General features: G+C 41.6%; 1 protein-coding gene across 1 annotated transcript in view; it reads right to left on the minus strand.

Moving 5' to 3' along the window:
• Nucleotides 1–15,021, minus strand: part of acss3 (acyl-CoA synthetase short chain family member 3) — a 42,159-nt gene extending 27,138 nt beyond the window's left edge. Inside the window, exons 1-8 of the mRNA XM_085769839.1 lie at nucleotides 14,484–15,021; nucleotides 13,233–13,377; nucleotides 12,388–12,576; nucleotides 10,764–10,898; nucleotides 9,059–9,199; nucleotides 8,280–8,360; nucleotides 7,900–7,995; nucleotides 5,661–5,812 (exon numbers count right to left, since the gene is read on the minus strand). Coding sequence (XP_085625965.1) covers nucleotides 5,661–5,812; nucleotides 7,900–7,995; nucleotides 8,280–8,360; nucleotides 9,059–9,199; nucleotides 10,764–10,898; nucleotides 12,388–12,576; nucleotides 13,233–13,377; nucleotides 14,484–14,821 — 1,277 coding nt within the window. The 5' untranslated portion in view covers nucleotides 14,822–15,021. The remainder of the gene's footprint in view (nucleotides 1–5,660; nucleotides 5,813–7,899; nucleotides 7,996–8,279; nucleotides 8,361–9,058; nucleotides 9,200–10,763; nucleotides 10,899–12,387; nucleotides 12,577–13,232; nucleotides 13,378–14,483) is intronic.
• Between the last annotated feature and the right edge of the window lie 4,815 nt (nucleotides 15,022–19,836).

Raw genomic sequence — 19,836 nt, forward strand, 5'->3', positions numbered from 1 at the left:
TGTTTGTATTTATTTTAATTGCTTGTAGTTTGTTTTATTTAATGTCATTTGGATAACTGGTATTTTATCTACTCAACATCTAGTCGAAGGTCATTGGGGAACTTCAGGCTCAACAATCTTTCAGTTTAAATAAATAAACAGGTAAATAAAAGTTTGGGCTAAAGTCTTTATCCTGCTCTACCATTATCAAGTTGGACAATCCACTATCGTCTTGTTTTGTTATATCACCAGTAAAAAGAGGAAAAAAACACTCCACTATCAGTTGACTTGTAGACGAGACTGTATCAAGTATGAAGAGAGTTCCTCCAGGACCTTAATGAAGTTAATGCATCAATAATAGATTCCTCCATTCAGCTGCCAAATCTTTGCCAAATCTTTGCACAGGACAAACTCAGTTTTACTGACCCTATGTTCAAGTTAAAACCCACTGCACTCCCACCAACATGCTTATAGTTACTCAAGGACGACATGTTTTCTGTGTTATTCAGAGGTGCATGTCTGGATTCTCAGTGACCTCAGAAGCAGAAGCAGAGAGAGGCAGGTTTTGGCTGCTGCCCAAGCTCAAGGACTGTACACTGACTGAATAACACAAGTGTAAACATCCGTGATCTGTTCTAAAGGGAAAAGAGCTCCAGGGAAAGCACATATCTCTTAATAAAGTCATTCCCAAAGACCCAAGCACAACATAACCAAACCTATAGGTGAGTTATTCCACATTATACTACACCTATAGGGCCTAAAGCGTCAGCTCTCATCAGTTTGTAGATGAAAACACCTCCTTGTTGTGTTCACTGGACAAATGCAGGATGATAATTAGCTACGACCCTGCAAGCATCTGCTTCAAATAAACTTTTTACCATATAAGTAAAGCATGAGAACAAACAATGGCATAATTGTTCCTCATTTAAAGCAACAGATGCACCACCTGTTAGGCTCCTGGCACGCACTGTGGGTTACTGCTGAGGGTGAGGTAAAACAATGCAGCACTGTAAAACAAACACGAGCCAATGAGGAGCCAGCACATGTTGAGCAATAAAAAAAAATTACTTCGGTACTAGTTTGTAAAGATAAGACATCTCTAATCTCTAATCTCTACAGCGTGGCCTTGGAGGAGGACAATAAAGCTAAAAATGTAACTCTCAGGGTTAAGGTTATCTACATGGTGATCTTTTGTGCAGTCTAGAAAATGCTTATATGTTTTAAATTGACTCCGCGAGGTCAGTGTGGCAAAGTTAATCTGAAGGACTTTGATATTTTCTGCACAGATGGGAATTTACTCATCCAGATTAATGCATGAATCCTAAAAAAATCAGAGTTTATCACATGGAAATGCACCTGCTACATGTGAGGATGCATGAGATTATTTCACTAAGTGGCAAACAAGCTGCAAACAGCACCACCGGGCCTCGACTGAGCCGTCCTCTTTGTCGCCTGTTTATGAGTGAGCCTCTGGGTGTTAAGTTACTAAACAGCGCTGACAGAATCTCTGCACCTTTTTGTCATGCTGCATTTACACAGAGCACCGCTGCCTGCCGTCACAGCTCTCCGCAGCCTTGCAGCCAGACTTTCAATTTAGTTTTCAACATCCACAGCGACGACTTATACGGTTCCAGCACACTGATAAGGGTCCGGGGCTATTACACTTGAACGGGCCCTAGAGGGAGGAAATGTGTCACAGTGTCAATGAAGCCCAGACAGGGTGTTTGAGCTGCATCAAATTATCGTTGAGGGGTCTCTCGAGCGTGAAATTATGTGTTTGATAATAAAAGATTTTAGCTTTCTGAAAGATTTTACTTCTTCCATCAACACACTTTTAATTAAAAGCAGCTTTATTGGTATTGACGTGTCCTTTTATGTGCTGCAGGAAAGGGGTGAGACGCACGGACTGGACCGAGATCCATTAGGCAGAATTGTCACAAACACTAAATGCTTGGATGAATTTCTCATATGCATCTGTGCGACTCAGCCTGGAGAACTCACACTGGCCTTGTAAATTGTGTGCAATGTTGATGATGCAGCGAGTTAATACGACGCTGATTTACCATCAAAACAAGTTCGAGACCTCTTCAAAGGAAGACTAGAGTATCTTGATACTTTGTGCTTTCCTCTCACTCATGTGGCAAATTAAACATTTCCACAGACACAAGAACTGAACCCAGAAATTATCATTAACTACTCGTAAACGAAACCCTTTTAGATATCACAGGCTGTCGAAATGGCATGAAATTTCTTTTCGCGACTGAAAAATCGAAACCACATGAGTTAAAGGGAAAGTCTCGAGCAGACATTGAATCGCCCTCTGCTGAAATGAAGCCATGTTTCACCGCTGCCTTGATATTTCGGCCTCTTTGTCTCAGCGACGTTGCCTTTTTTTTCTTTCTTTCTTTCTTTCTTTCCTCCATCTCAAAGCGCCAAAGGGAAACGCTGTAATCTTTCACCACCCCGCCACCTCCTCCAAGGGGAAAAGACACATTAAGAACAAGAGAGTGTACACAGAAAGAGCATGTAGCTTAAAATGACTGATTGCGGCGGGGTCAGAGCAGAGAGGAGAGATGCCACTAATATCTGAAGCGAAAGGATATTGTAGAAAATAATCCCCCCTCCCTGTGCGAGAACAGCATTTAAACAAGGTGCTATGCATTCAACGCGGCGAACAGCAGCGAATTCAGCTCACAATGCCACAGTTACTGAAAGATTCACGGGGTCACAGGTCACCCGCACTCAGAATTGCTTCATGATTGTGTGCTTAGAGGCATTTTTCAGACTGCCGAGCTGCATGAAAGCAGCGACTTGACACAGCAGCCCCGCAGGTCCAAGTTTCCGTGTACTCCTCCAAACAATTAATGATTGAGATAAACTCAATAATTCTGACTCTGCAGGGCCAAACTGAAAAATGTTTGTCTCTAACTCGGAGCTGCAGAGCGAGAGAGTCTTTACCTGAACCGAGGAGCCAGTAAGCCGAGGAAAAACAAGTCGGCGTTGTTATGATTGAATACATCTGGACCGCGGCGACCTGAAGTGGCTCGTTATCCGTCCTGATTAACACCCGCGCGGATCGAGCTGAGGGTACAAACTGAGAGCGGCGGAGGTGTGGAGAGGGGCCGCGCATCAACAGATGGTCGGAGACTAACGAGGGGCTGGACAGGCGGCGTGGTCCGTCATCAGACAGGAGATTATTCAGCACATCTTTCCTGGCTGTTCTGAGGTCAGGTCACAGTCTGCAGTTAAAAGGTTTAGGTCCGCAAAAAACTAGACTTCTTCTTGTCTGGAAGAACTTGTCAAAAGAACTGAAAGTTAAACCCAAAGGTGTCTTATTAATTGATTCTGAACAACTGAAGCCCTATGAAATACTGAAACTCATGTTTCATTTAAAGGGATAGTTCTACATTTTGGCAAATTGGCCCATTGCCATAATCCCTATAGTCATAGCAGTAGGTTTGTTACCTTTAACACTAGAAGTGCCAGAATTCCAAACCTACTAGAACGGCCATAAGCGGTCAAAATGACCGTTTGATTCAAAACCTTGTCATCTCTCACAAAAAATACTAAGTTGAAAAGTTAATTAATTTATTGTGTTGTGATATCTTTTTTAAACAACATAACACCAACACATATATTTCAAAAAGGTAATAACTTAAAGTAATTCACATTACAACAAAGAACAAACTCTGTCGCCTGGAACAAACTGACAACGATATGATCAGAAACTCTTTCAAGTCTGCGGACTGTCTGTGAAGACTGACGGGAGTGACGCAGACTTGATCCTCTGCTTCAGAGAGGGACAGCCTTGCACTGTCGGACCTGGTCTCTGCTCCGTGCTCCGTGTCCGTAACCCGGACACGTGTCCGGGTCGGGACCGGACGGACTGGAGCACACAACGTGAAAATGCTCTGACATGAAGCGCTATAGCGTGCGCAACTGAGACAGAGCCAGGTCCGACCATAGACATGGGTCCGACAGCACAGTGAGGAGAGCATGTGATATGAGGAAGATGAAGATGAGCCAGAAATATCGACCAGTCGACTTTACAGCCCTATACAGGACAGAATCTATCAGTGGGACATTATGCAGCTCAGCTGGTGATCAGGACAGGACAGCGGAGCTCACCTGGTGCGTCATGCAGCCGTCATATTTCTCTTCTCTTTATTTGCAGCCATTGTCTGAAGTCACTCCAATGTTGATAAATACAATCACTCGAGACCGGCACTTGACATAAACAATGGTAGGCTAGTTGCCGAGCAACCAAAATTGTAACATTAATCGCGGGGAAATCCGTGCGGTCAGAATGACCGCGTATGGCCGAAATAGGTAAAAGTGACCATATTTTCTTTGCCTTTTGTGTGATTTATTTAAAAAACATTTTGAATTAAAATACAGACACTTTTAGGAAAAGTCAGGTACCAGCAGGATTGTATGTTTTTTTTCAACAAAGTTATTGCACATATAAATATCAAAACGGTCAAAATGACCGCCATGGCCGTTCTAGTGTTAATTGTCGGTGCAAGCTATTTTTAGAACAGCGGAGCAGTTAGGGCCGCAGCTACGGAGGCTCATGGGATTTCTTGGTTTTCCTCATCAAATACACAATTCAACAACTCCAAAACGCTCTGGTGGACAAGTTGTGACCTGCACATTCACCACGCTACAGTATGAGATGATAGCAGAACGTTACGAGAGTTGTTTTAGAGGCGAATGCAGAGACTGCTTGCTGAAAAACAGCAGGATAGCGCATTACCTCGAAAACAACTCCATCTCGTAACGTTCTGTTATTATCTCATAGCGTGGTGGAGTTTGATGAGGGAAACCAAGAAATCCCATTAGCCTCCATAGCGTAGCTCTGAGGAGCTCATGGCTCTGCTCCACCGTTCTAAAAATAGCTTGCACCGACAATTAAAGGAAACAAACCTACTGCTAAAACTATAGGGATTATGGCAATGGGCCAATTTGCCAAAATGTTGAACTATCCCTTTAAACTGTTTCATGATCAGATGCTAATGACTGGTTCCTGTCCAACTCTGAGGCTACATCCACATCGCTACCTTTTCATTTTAAAACAACATATTCAAACAAAAAAGACTTTTGCTTCATATCATATAAATGAGCTCTGTCCACACACCTGTGCCATCAAGTACCCTGGTCACGTGTGAGTGACTGTCTACACCGCATTTTACTAGAGGCTAAACAACAACAAGGTCGGTCTAAAACACTTGTCATTTTCAGGACGTTGTAGTCATCACCTCGAGGCTGATAAGAACCCGTCAGGGAGCGACCATGGGTGTTTACACAGTGTCCAAAGGTCTTTACTTTCACCTGTCAAGATGCATTTTAAAATGGAAATGACTCAGCGTGGTGGACGTATCCTGAGAACAATTACCTCCTTTAGTAAAGACAATAAATCTCTAATTTCATTTTCAATAAATCTATTAACCACATCAATGAAATATCAGTTCTCCCAATGCTAACTTGTTTTTGTCCAAACAAGAGCTCAAAACCAAAAGAAGAAGTAAAAATTCTCACTTTTCAATCAATTAATCTACAATTTATTCCAGCATGAATCTCCATGGCTCTGAATAAAAGGCAATCAGTCATTTAGTGTTCATCAAACAGTAATTAGTTTGGTCTAAGGGGTTTCTTGCTGTGTGAAGTGCTAATGTTTTTACCTCGACAGAGGGTATTTTTTCCCGATTGCAGCTTGAGGGTCCTGCTGGCGAATGGCTCGGATGGCAGTGGGCGCCGTGAACATGGAGGAGGCTCCGTGTTCAGACAGCACACGGAAGAACGCTCCAGGATCTGGAGTCCCGACAGGCTTCCCCTGTAAAAACAGCACACAGCCACAGCTAGTTAGCCCACAAAGTGCAGCGTGTAGGCAGCCGTACAAATCACAAGCAGCACAGGCTGCAGAAAACATAGCAGCAAAACTTCCTCAATGTTCCACAGTACAAATTCACCTCAGCTGTAAACCAGAAACCATGAATATTCATCGGGCAGCTGTGTAAAACTGGAGACGCGCAGTGTGAAGGCTGCCTTCCAGACAGCTGAGCCCAGAAATCCTTGGACTTAAAAAACACAGTTGTGTTATTGGACGATTGTTTGGAGAGAAGATAAAGGTAAAAGACGCCCGCAGGCAAAACGCCTCACACGGCAATTTCCACCCTGCTTCTTGCATTCAGCTATCGGGTCCCTACAGCAGGAAGACACCTGCAGATAAATGAGGAGGATGGTAAACAGCACACAGTGAGTTCTGGCTGTCATTTTGTATTTTGACTTTGCTCTGGATAAATATTTGTGTCTGTATTGATCAGAGGGAAGATAACAGCTTGGTGGCATCGCGTCTCAAGACGGACATGCTGCTAAAACAAAAAGCTACACGACACAACGAGCGAGGCTGAAGTCAAACAGACGAATTAATCGATCGTGCCACAAAAAAAATCAGAGATGTAATGTAAAGACTGACCCTCAACATAAGAAAGACACTGTAAAGCTCAACCACCCAACACACACATGCTCTCAGCCTCCACCTGCAGATTTTCTTCTATGCTAAGTAGTACCCTCCTCATCAGAAACACAGGCAGTATCCAGTTTACAATGGGCAGCGGGCTCACAAAGAAAAGCCAAATTACCTGTAATAATCAGAAGTGGCTGTTCAAAACACACATTCATGCAGAAAATACTTAATTATAGCCTGTTTATTCCTTTACCACAAAATAATGACGTGCTCAGCAGAGGGCCTGTTCGCTTCGGGTATTAGACACTGATACTGTCGGATACTTTTTGATGTTGTGATCATCTTCCACAGTAAATTTCTTCATCTTTTTCACTTCAGTCATCCTGTTATTTATAACTTTTATCTATCTGTTGGCACCACAGCCCTAATTTTTAGTTTTTCCAGCCTTTTATCTATTTCATAACATAACATTTACTTTGAATTTACTATTTTAAAACATATATTCAGCGCTCTCAGCTAACTTCTTTTAAAACATTTACTCATTATTCATATAGCCATTACAAACATACAGTAACATCTGTCGTTGAGCTTAGCTTTAAGCTAACCATCACAGTGTTTTTCCACAAAGTTTCAGACAGCATCAGGATTTGTTTGTCATTTTTAATTAAATTTCAACTATTATCCCTTTTCCCTTATTTTAATTTAGAAACAGATCTGGTTTATACAGATAACTTTGCTTATGCTTATGTTGTGATGATGTTTGGACACATCTGATATCATATCTCTCCATCTCTATTTTTAAATCTAGACTAAAGACACATTTTATTCACTGGCCTTTTTCATTTATTAAACTTTTAATCAGTTCTCATTCCTCTATTTGCTCACGGTTCTTGTTTCTGTCTACATGTTTGCAGTATATTTTGCGTTTTTCTTGTGTTTATCTCATTTTAAGCCGTGGAAATAAAGTATACTTGACTTGCATGACTTGCAGGCAGCTGAAATCAATACAGCTGCTTTTGAAACATTAAGTTAATGTTAGAAGAAAAGATTTCTCCGAGTTGAAATTCCTTTATATCACCAGTGTGGGAAGTGTTAGTCAGACATTGACTGTGATTGGTAAAGAAAGAAGAAAAAGGAGCGAAGGACTGGAATAGAGAGAGTTGCAGTGTGTGTCCTGACAGTGGACCGTGGCGGCCAGAGTCAAACATGGCAACGGGGTCAAACAGTTCAACCAGTCCACACAAACCTGGAGGCGTTTACCAAATATGGATGCATTCAGCTCACGGGGGCAACACGGCGCTGATGCCCCGGCTGACATTAAACCCTGACTTATGCAGCTCTGCGAGTTCTGTAACTCACGTTTTATTGCACATTTCTGACATTTTTTTTTATTAATGTTTTGCAATAATACTGTAGCTCTTTGAAGACACTATATCATGACTACGGAGACATACCTCATACAGGATCGTGCTGTTGCCATGGAGCAGAGGAGCATAGCAGATGTACGAATGTCCGACCACCCAGCCCAGATCTGAGGCTGCCCACCAAACCTGTGGATGGTTAAGAGGTGGAAATGTGAACAAAGACCCCCCGACTGGACTCAAACTTTGAACATTATACTATTTAACAAGTGGGGTGAATTAAATCAACACTGTTCTTAATGGTAATTATTAATTTCTGAACTTATGACTCCTCTGTTCACATAAATATTACATGTTCATCTTCTCCTTCTTTCAAGTGGGGGAACCATCTCTGACTCTGCCTCGGCTGCCTGCAATGCTCTTTGTTCTCAGGGCACAGCCCTAACTCTGAAGAGAAAGCTTTATTGCCTTACATCTCCGGGTCTGAGTCCATAAATATTTGACATGGTCCAATTCAGCATCACAGCGTAGCCCGCAGTGTCTCGCACAACACCCTGGGGGACAAGATAAGAAAAACATCAGAGAGGTGACAGGTACTGTATTACGCCAAAGCAAAGACGCAAGAGGTTTTAATATCAGTCTGCTCAGCCTTGCTCCATGAAGAGGATGGTATTTATAATCTATAATTACTTTTATTAATTAATGATGCTGCATAAAATTGTTTGCACCTTGTGTCCAAACTTCATTTTTGTTCTTCCTCAAAAGTTATAGTCTCCCCACAGGCACGGCCGAGAATTCACATAAACTCACACCCAAGAAAAAAAACAAAAAAGGAAATAATAGCACCATTAAGTTCAGGAAGTAGCCAGCAGTTGGATATTTTATATCATGTGCTGGCCAACGACAAAATGATGCTATTTGAAAGGAGCCAGGGTTTTTCCATTGGAAACTGCCTGCAGGCGATTCCTCCTGCATGAGGCTCCGGCTCCTGCTGAGGGAGAAACTCTGTCTTATTTATGTCACTGTGATGGTGTTTAGATGGAGCCGATGCTGTTCTGCAGAGTCAAAGAGCAGGACGAGTCACAGGGGAAAAAAAGCTTCCACGCAGAAGTGACAGCGACGTCGTATAACTCGTCTATGTGACAGTGTATGTTTACATTAAGTCTGTGAGTGTGTGATTTCCATTTCAACTCCACTCCTCCTCCTCCTCCTCCTCCTGCTGCTGCTCATCATAACTCTGCAGTGCCGCTACCTTTGGAGTTCCAGTTGTCCCCGAGGTGTAGAGGACATAGAGAGGATGGTTGGAGGGAAGAGACACACAGTCATGTGGCTGAGCTGTAGCCATTTCTTCGTCCCAGTCCAGACTCAACTCTGGGCTCAGTGTTACTTTCTCCTAAAAAGAAAAACACACACACACACAAAGAAAAATGAAGAATTGAGTCTTATTTGCATTCAAATTAAACCAAAGAACTGTTGCTGCTCTACACAAATTCCATCTATGAGTTATTAATCAAATCCACTGACTCTGTAGTTTGATGTTTTCAGAAGCTTGGTTTGAAAAGTGTTTTTTTTTTTGGGTGGAATAAAACCTTCCCCAAGAATTCATTTATATATTTTCCTCGGTTATATAATATTTCACCACAAGAACTTTCTGTTGCTCCAACTCCCATCTGTCACTGCAATTTCTTTCTCTCAGGTCACAGTTTAAGACTATTACATCTTCTGATGCCGACATCTGTCTCATGTCAAATCTTAGTGAATCTCTTTGATACTTAAATTTCATTAACTTTTAATCATCCCAGGAGGTAGAAGAAGAAGAAAAAAAAAGGCCCTGGTCATTTCTTTCTTTGGTTCAGAGAAAATTGTTTCATCAGTATCACACGGATTCTTGAGACAGAGGATAAAACCCTCAGATATTTGAAAATGCATCTTTTTTTAAAAACTCACTAAAGCCGAGCCAGAGCAAAGCTTGGCTGATTTAACAAAGCTTTCATGTTAGACGCTGTGTTCAAAAAAATATATTAAAAAAAAAAAACCCACAACCTCTGGCTTACTGAACATGGGACATGATGAAGCAGCTGCAACCACCTTCAAAGTGGTGTTTCAAATGATTTTAAGGGTTTGAGTTTCCCGTGGATTTCCTGTAAAAAGCTATTTCGCCGGCTTCGTCTCATGTCCATCACGTACGACGTCTTGCAAAAAGTCTGCAAAACTCTGACAGCAACCGCTTAATTCACCAGAGAAGGCATTGATATGTACGACTGGAGAGATCAAACCAGATAGAAGATCTCATGTAAGGTTAATTTAAGAGCACAACAAAGCCAGAGAGAGGTACGCAGCATAACTGATTACAAAACTGAGCCGACGAAGCCGCAAGACGCAAAAATTGAAGGGAATGAGTGCAACACTGTGCAATCGAGTTTAGGGACCTCAAACAGTGTTTTTCTTTTATTCCCCTGTATGAGTGTAGCAAATTTCAACTTCCTGGCACCTTATTCGTGCACATTTGTTTGCTATATAATTCTTCCACACAGCTCAGACTCTCTCTATACCATACACTGACTTCCATCCCTAAGCTGCACACACACCAGACACATTTTTCACTGTCTCATCCACTTGCACCAACCATACATCATTTCATCTTCTGATTCAGAGGCGAGATTTGTACGACTATTATACCCATTCATATGTATTTGATCAATAATCCTTGAAAAATTCAACGTTTCGGGTTCAGTTCAATGATTAAATACGTTTTTATAGGTTAAAAACTGCAACCCCCACCGCCTTTGGGGAAATCCTTTTCTCCCAACAGCAGCGCCACCGTGACCGAGCTAATCAGCTTTACATATGGCTGGCTGAGATATTTCAGATACATTTACACTCTGTCACATCAGTGGGGGCTGGAAAATGAGCCCACGTGGTCGAATTTATCTTAGCGTGCACTTTGAGCTCCTTACCATGTTGGGCCTGTTGTAGATGAGGACTTTCGAGGGCCTGTGAGAGCTCAGCGCCAAAGCTTTCTCCACCAGAGGGATGTACTCGACTCGTCTGCCTGGCTCGATGCCAAAGGAGGCTGTAACTATCAGCCTGGGCTGGAGAAACACAGAGATCAAGTGAGAATCTGATTGTGTAAGAAATGTTACAGCATCATGTTTTTACGGCTGAATTAGAAATAGCAGCCAAGCGCGTCCATCATACAAACTTCAAAATGTGTTGTGGTGCATTTTTGAACAGGAGGTGCTACTAGTGGGAGCCTGTTGCCTGTGGCACCGCTCCAGCGTTGAGCCAAATGCAGTTCACAGGAGCCTTTTTAACTTGCATATGATATGGGCTGCATAGTAAGTAGCAGGTTTAACACACACCTGAGGTGGTTCTAGTGTTTAGAGGGATAGTTCAACATTTTGGCAAATTGGCCCATTGCCATAATCCCTAGCAGTAGGTTCATTACCTTTAGTTGTCGGTGCAAGCTGTTTTTAGAACGGCGGAGCAGAGCCGCAATGGGATTTCTTGTTTCCCTCATCAAACTCATCAAATACACAATCCAACAACTCCAAAACGCTCTCGTGGACAAGTTGTGACCTGCACATTCACCACGCTATGAGATAATAATGTAACGTTATGAGACAGAGTTGTTTTCGAGGTAAATTCATGCAAAATCGCCGATGCGCGTTCCTGTCGGGGGCAGTTTTTCAGCAAGCAGTCTCTGTATTTACCTCTAAAACACCTCTGTCTCGTAACGTTCTGTTATTATTTCATAGTGTGTTGAATGTGCAGGTCACAACTTGTCCACCAGAGCGTTTTGGAGTTGTTGGATTGTGTATTTGATGAGGGAAACCAAGAAATCCCATTAGCCTCCATAGCGTAGCTCTGAGCAGCTTGCGGCTCTGCTCCACCGTTCTAAAAATAGCTTGCACCGACAATTAAAGGTAATGAACCTACTGATAAGACTATAGGGATTATGGCAATGGGCCAATTTGTCAAAATGTTGAACCATCCCTTTAAATGGCTATTTCTTTTTTACATTTTAAAATGTAAGCCACGTACGGTAGTTTGATTTACTTATACCTTAAAGCACATGTCCTCTCAATGCGACACACTCAGTCACTGTTAGCTCATTTTGCAGCAGGGGCCATTGCAGGGCGTTGCATTGTGCATCAACACGCTGAGCAAAGATCACTCATTCAGCAAAGACATTGACCATCTGATCGAGGAGCTGGTGGCGACGTTTGTGTTTCTTCAGATTTATATTCATACAAACGCGTCGCTCAGCAGAGATCACTATCGTCAGAAACATTCCCTGTCAAAATGTCAAATATTTGCTTTCAGTGTTTCACATCTTCGGCAAGATGAATGGCGCGCTTTACTGACTGTGCAGGAAAAACAGAATGTATCTGGAGTTTGTAAAGAGAGAGAGACGTCACGTCAGCCTGTCCTTACTTTTTAATGAGAGGCCAGAGTGCTGAGGAGTGACCATGAATTAATTAAGATCACATAGTTCTGTTATCACGGCTCAAAAGAAAAAGAAAAAAAAAGAAAAAGATAAACTTCAACCACAAGATGAATAATACATTTTTTTGAAACCTTGGCGTGATTGATGCGGACAGAAAGCTCCTTGGAAGCGAAGCCACCGAAGATGAGACTGTGTGGGGCACCGATCCGGGCACAGGCCAGCATGGTGAACATGGCCTGGGGCACCATGGGCATGTAGATGACCACCAGATCTCCTTTACGCACGCCATTCTTCACCAAGACGCCCGCTAACCTGGACACCTGGAAGAAGATGCAGAGGAGACGGTGCAGAGTTATGAGTATCAACATGAACTTTAGCTGAGTTTACACCAACTCAACCACCAACAAGTGATTAGTTTAAAAGGATCTGGGATTCTCTTATGCATCCCACACACGGTTTCCATGTTATGAATACAGAATACATGTATATTTAGTAACTATTTTCAATTAAATATGAATATGACAAATGAAAGAACTCAATGTCTTTTTGTAAATTTAATTACATTTCATTTAATTATATTAAATGTCTTTTACCATTGTGGGTAATAGTTCAATAAAACGCTGTAGCTATATTTCTGCTCATTTAGTCCACATTTGATTATAGTACACTACACGCCACTGAATCATAATTGAACTGAAGCTTCTGCACAAATGTCACTTAAGGTAATTATTCCCCCCTTCTTTCGTTTATTATGTTTTTCTGTTCGATGTGCTAATATTGTCTAAATTGAGCTGCCACCAAAAAAAAAAAAAAAAAAAAACTTGGCCAACTGTCTCAGCTCAAGGATGGAAATTAAATTTATTGTCATGGCAACACTGAAAAATGATCATTTTAGTGCCGTAATAGCAGCAACTGTCAGGTTTTAACAAAGCCACACCTGCAGCTCCTTCACTGACTTCTGTAAAACCTGGTTTACCTGGTTCTGAAGTTCCCTGAATGTGATGATCTGTTTAACGCCGGTCACTGGGCTGTCGTAGATGATGGCAGGCTGCTCTCCTCGGCCGCTCTCCACATGGCGATCCACAGCATTATAACACACGTTTAACTTCCCTCCCACAAACCTGAAAGCAGCAAACACAAACAACTAACGAATGATCAAATATGGATAAGTGAAATTAAATAAACATACCATATGCAAACATTGACTGATATCTAACAAGTGAAACAGGATGTGATGAAATCAATCCAACGGAAAACAAATACAAGCAGCAGCACACAGCAAATCAATGCACTTGATAAGGCGACAGTTTCAGCTCACTCTGTTGCTGTGCATATGGATAAGGAGCAGCAAGCAGGTGGAGCAGATGGTGTCTGAGCTCTGCTGTTTCAGCAGCCAGAGAGAAGAGGGGTGGCTGTACCCTTCATTATTATAACATGCCTGTACCACATTCAGGCAGCGCTGCAACAGAATAACAGTGGAACCACAGACAACACCACACACACACACCAGATAAAAATGATAGAAAGTAATTTTCAGCTAAATGACATTCCCAGTGCAGGAGCATGTGTGGGGGCTGCCATACAGCTCAACAAGGTTATATTCACAACCAACATTTAACTTTTAAATATCTTCTACAGTATGTATCAAATAATTATAAATAAAATAAGACTTTAATAATTTCCAAGTGAGGAACAAGAAAATGAAGAAACTGTTATTAAACTGTTTCACTTATACCACCATTTAAAAACTATATAATTACAAACTCTTGTCGTCTGAGAGAAACACCATTTTTTAATAGACTTTATTTTGTTTAGTCTATTAGCTATCAGCTTTGCTTACATTTCCAAATTCAAATCAAAGATGAGGCTGAAGTTACATAACATGATGCTCCTCATATTCTCATCAAATAAATCTACAAAACACACTGTAGCCTACAGCACAGGTACAGGTACAGGTGGAAGTGACGCTGCGTTCAGGACCAATCGAAAAGTTGGAAAGTAGAACTCCCAAAGTTGCAGTAGCTCGTGGACAGCGTTGTATTGACCGCAGCAGTAACTCTGGTATTTTTTCCACTAGTGGGTTACGTAAGAACATTTTGGTGAATTGAGCTCGGCTTTTAACGAGTGTTACCTTTGAGTTTCTATGGTTTTCATTCTGACAATGACATGTTATGCTTTGCTTGGATTGTCAGTGTCACTGTATGTTTCTTGCAACATTGTAACCTACCAGTTTGGGAACACCGGGTCCTCTGCGTGTAAAGTTTTACTCCACGGTTCAAACCAGCTTATGTCCTGTCCCACCTCGGCCCAGTACTGCTCGGGGTGGTCTCTGGCCGAGGCGAAGGCTCGCCTGTACGCAGACGTGTCGGTCGCATAGTTCCTGCAGCACCGCCGGGTGAGATAGGTCTTAACGTGAGCAGAAGCGTGATGCGATCCTGCTGCTGTTAAGCCACGTTGTTGCTGTTGTTGTGCTGCAGCTGCCCACAGTTTCTTCCCGAGTGTCCTCTTACCCTGGACGGATCCGCAGTGACCCAGGCGCAGCGTGTGTTTAATGTGGAAGTGCATTGCTGCTTTAGTTGTTATGTTAAAAACAAAAATAAAAAAAAGTCAACTTCACACGCTTCCGGTGTTTTCCTTGCAGGTGAGAGTCCCGCAACCGTGATTCAACCAACACTGGGCGACGTCATCCGGGGCCACCTAAAGGGGAGAGAAGAAGCCTCCTGCAGAAACCTCACAATACCCTCAAGGAATGCGAACTATGAACTGGATGTAGTTGATGCAGGAGGAGCTTTGAGTTGGAGCCACAAATCAAAACTGTTACACAACACATAAACCGGTCCCAGTGCAAACAACACAGTGAAAATATTACAACTAGGCTATTTGCAAAAGAGATGTGTAAGCTTGAAAAAAAAAGCTGTGCAAAGGAAGAAAAGTTGTTTAAAATGTTTACTATGGTAAAAAATTTAAATTTAAATTAGATTTTTTTAAAGCCTTACATAACCCCCAAGACATTTACAAGGGTAGATATTTAGCCCATAGCATGTCTTTTATCATTCAAAACAAGAACGTGTCATTGTCATGTCATTGATAGTATTTGTGAAATGCTTGAAGCTCTGTCCCCAAAGTGAGGTGCATTAAACTTTCATGGCCTCATCAATAACCCATCCTCAGTTAGGAATGCAAATACCTTTGCTTAAACCGATCAAGGGGGGGTTCTTTGGGGATTTTTTGTTGTTGTTTTGCAACGTAATTGTTAATTTTGTATAGAGTCAGTTTAGAAATGCAACATGTCTCCCTCTGTTGTTAAGCTGAGTCACTCATTCTGCACAACAGCAGCTTGTGCAGCCCAGCAGCAGCAGCAGCAGCAGCTCTGGGCCCTCTGAGATGTTGTTGGCGTAACATCTCTTTCGTCACTGTGCATCATCCAAGCTGCCTGGTAAATACCCATAATCCAGCTCACTGACTGCACCCCCTCCACCCTACACCCTGGACGTGACCCCTACGTGCATCTGATATTTCAGGTTTTCTGTCTCTATTTATACATGCAGAGCGGTGTTGTCTGATTGACAGCTCAGGATGCATCGTGCATTTTCCAGGAAAGCCGCGCAGCTTCAGGGTTCACCAAACTGCACTTTTGCACTTTTGCAAGGGAAATAAACAATGAAATTCTTCATCCCATGTGACAGACAAAAGGATATCAGCTCTAAACACATTGTATGTTATCCATATACTGAATTATTTATCAAGGTACTCTCCCTGTTTCATTGCGTCTCAGACATGATGAAATTTTTTTGTGTTTTTTCTTATTGACTCAAATTTCATAACATTTCACCAGAGCCTGTAAGTCACAATCTATTTTCATGTATACCCATAATCAAAGCCCTGCCAGTGAAAGCATGCCTCCCCTTTCCTCTCATGCTGTAATTTATGTGGTCAAAAGGTCCGGAGCCCCCTCCCGCTGCCATAACTCCTTATATATAACAGCACAGTTGCGAGCGAGCAGCAGAAAATGCATCATCCAGACGTGCACAGATCGCTAACTAATAGCATCCAATCAAACCTAAACTGGAAGCTCCTCCATCTTCCTCTGAACTCTCATTTTACATGACAAGTATGAATCTTTTTTTTTCCATGCAGGAAACAGTCAACCAGCTCTTCAGGAAGCAGTTAGAGGCAAATTACCAGAGTTTATGATTAATCTCCAAGCAGCATTTTACCCCCCTACAGTGTCTGAATATGGATTCATAATCAAATTAGTTTGAAGATAATGATTACCATTTTACATCTTTAACAGCTTTTAGATGCAGCAGTGGGCAGAGAGGCCTGTGAATGACTCCAGTCAACATTATTCATCTTTTAAAATGACAGATAACGTCATTACAACTGAGTGAGTTTGTTCTAACTCACTAAAATGAGCATAACACAAAATACTAAGAACATTGAAACACTCTATGTAGTAGACTGCTGATGTGCATCAAGGTTAAAAAAAGAGATTATTACTATGATTATTTCTCTATTTAACATCAGTCAAAGCAGGAGAGGATGAGACAAGGCTGGATACAATAATAGAGCCTTTACACGTTTGCTGTGTAAAAGTGACTGTAGCTCAATACAAATACAGAAATCTTTGTCTGTTAGTCGTTAAAGTGCCAAATGAGCAGCTGCACAGCATCAATGAACTTTCCCAGTTTACTCTGTTTAATAATATTGTGACAAGAAAACACACTTGTGTTTGTCATTCCCTCTCAAATGAAAAGAGATTAAACCACTCAGGAGTAAATACACCCAGCAGCACTAGACCTATGTTAAGAGCTCATAAAACTCTGTGTTGTGTATACAAGATATTCCCACTGTGGTATAGAAATGTGTTATTAGAATATCTTATTTTATCATTTGGGTTATAAATATTGTGTATGCGTTTCTTCAACGTTGTCAACGCTGTGAGCCGCTGCCCAGATTAAAAGGAGAAACTGATAAGAAGTTATATGAGTGCTGACAATATACACAAACTAAAGCAACCCATATGTTTTTTGTTTAGTTGTAAATGCACATAAACTTTGTTGTTGCATCATAAAAAAATGATATATTGAACTGACATAAATGTACAGATATAATAAGTTTTTGTCAGGAGTTTTCATAACTTTTGTGTCACCGTGCTTTTCAATAATCCTTTACAGTAAGACGAGTAAGCAAATTGGTATTTTCATTGAGTCAGTGTAATGTATTGTTCCCATTTGACAAAGTGAGTGGGTGCTGGTTCCCTGAAGGGGGCGTCAGTCACCTTATGGTTACAGCAAAGTTGTGTTCAAGGTCCAAATACAATGGAGAGAGCCATGTGGGTAACGCCTCCTCTTTGTTCACCTGCACTGCACGTCGCCTTAATCAAGGTTATTGTTGAAGTTGCATATAATGAAAATGTGTTTTTATCTGTACAGTACAGAGCAGCCTTGGGATGTGGGAGTGAGGAGAAACTTAAGTTGTTCCACTATACAGAAAAATTGCCGACTTGTTGCATCAACTCGTCTTGCTGAAAAATAAATTCCATTTTCTAGACGTCTACTAGTATCCAGTGGCTCACACATGTTAACATGACGTTGCACTTTCATTATCTGTCAGCAGCCGCCTGACGGAGCCTGGTACCAAACAACGGAGCTGCTTTTCATAAACAACCTGTCACATCACACAGGGAAAAAAAAACTGAACATAAACTATGAAATGAATAAAGTGGATTTTGGATTTATATTTTTTCCCCCAGTGTGACATGCCACATAGATCACTGTCAGTGCTGAGCGGGGATTACAGTCAATAGTTGTCAAAAAAAATGTATCCAAAGTCTCAGTTTTATGAATACGGGCTGAATGATTATTAACTTGACCTGAGACCTGTGTGTTCATTAAGTGAAGCAACTTCATTGCAGAACTACAACAAAGACATGACAGCATCCCACAATGCAATGCAGTGTATTGTAGATTTTAAAGACAAATAAAGACTCACTGCATGTGTATCAAACAAACAATACGACTTAAACATCTAATGTTTACACTTTCCGTTTTTTTATTTAAATTTTTGATAGCCATAAGAAGATTTATTTGTCATTTAATGTACCTGAAATCATCTTAATATTGTTTTAAATAGTCAGCCAATCAGAGGAGAGGACGCTCTGAAAACTCTCTTCTGATTGGCTGACTGTTTTCAGAGTGACTGAATAAAATAAAAATCTGGCTCATTTCAGGTAAAACGCTCTGTGAAACCAAATCCTGTAAAATACTGGATGGTGGGTCCAGGTGGGTGGGGTTTGGTGACTGCTTTGTTGTGACATCACAAAGTTACATAAGTCCTGATGGCTCGTTTTAAGGCTCAGTTTCCGAACACAGACTGTGTGCATTCACTCTCTGTGGACTGAGGTTTTCATACTTCAACAGTATTAATATAGAACCTATAACCTCTTTATAATGAAAGAAACATGGAAATCAACCTTTATATAATATGGGACCTTTGATTAGTGAACTTTAAAGATGCTGGTAGGTGGATTTTACTTCCTTTCTCCTACGTTCAAGCCTAAACAAAGCGGCTGCTGGCTGTATTTTTAGATTTAGACAAACATGAGAGTGGTATTGATCGTCTCATCCAACACAAAAAAGTCAATAAATGTACTGCCCACATATCTTTAATGACAGCACCTGTTGAACTAGTTTTTTTTTTGCATGAGACCTAATGGGGGAAGCAGCCAACACATAAAGCTCTGACACTGACTAATGTGCTGCGCTTTCATCTTCAGTCCAGTCGTCTGTTTTTATCTCATCTAACACAACCTCTTGCATCTTCTTCTTGTCGAGCAGCGGCCTTTCAGAAATCAATTTATTTGCAGTTTGAGGGTTTTAAGAGCACTGCAGCATAATCCCACCTCTTTAAAAAAAAAAAAAGAAGCAGAACTGTATTCTAGCCCATATGGATGGGAGCCTGTAATCTCTCTGTGCCCTCTTTCTGCGTGCTCTCATAAGCCCTCACCCTCTCTATCCCACCCCCTCCAGCCTCCCACTTACCACCAGTTTACATCTGCATGCAGCTGTGTGGGACTGTGGGTGGCTGGAATTCACCAGCACATATGGACTATGTGATTAAAAGCGTTGCAGGTTTTAGTAACAGTTTCAATCAAAAAACGGAGCCGATTATGTCGAGAGAAATGCTGGAAATTTAAAAAAAAAAGAAATGAACTTATGATTGTACATTTTAAAAATCATATTCTCATACCTCCTCCCCAGCAGCTAATTTGAAGTGACGTGAGGTTAGGAGTGTGGGTAATTGCCTCCCAAATGGGCATAGGCTGGAAGTGACTTTTTCCCCGTGAAAGGCAGAATAAATGAGATTCAAATGCTTTCCACTGTCTGTGAGATACAGTGGGTTTTGTCCTGCTACAGCTGCATGTGCACATAGAAACCTAAATATTGTCTCTTGCCTCAGGTGTGTATTCATGTTTACAGCTTGCATTTGTTATGGAGGTTTGTGAGCCATGTGACATGTCATGCTGCCTTAACATCCCACCCCTCCACCCTCCATCCTCTTCTCCAACTAGAGATTCA

Source organism: Trachurus japonicus, chromosome 23 (genome assembly GCF_045865225.1).
Source record: "Trachurus japonicus isolate A0001 chromosome 23, Traja_1.0".
Classification (NCBI taxonomy): domain Eukaryota; kingdom Metazoa; phylum Chordata; class Actinopteri; order Carangiformes; family Carangidae; genus Trachurus; species Trachurus japonicus.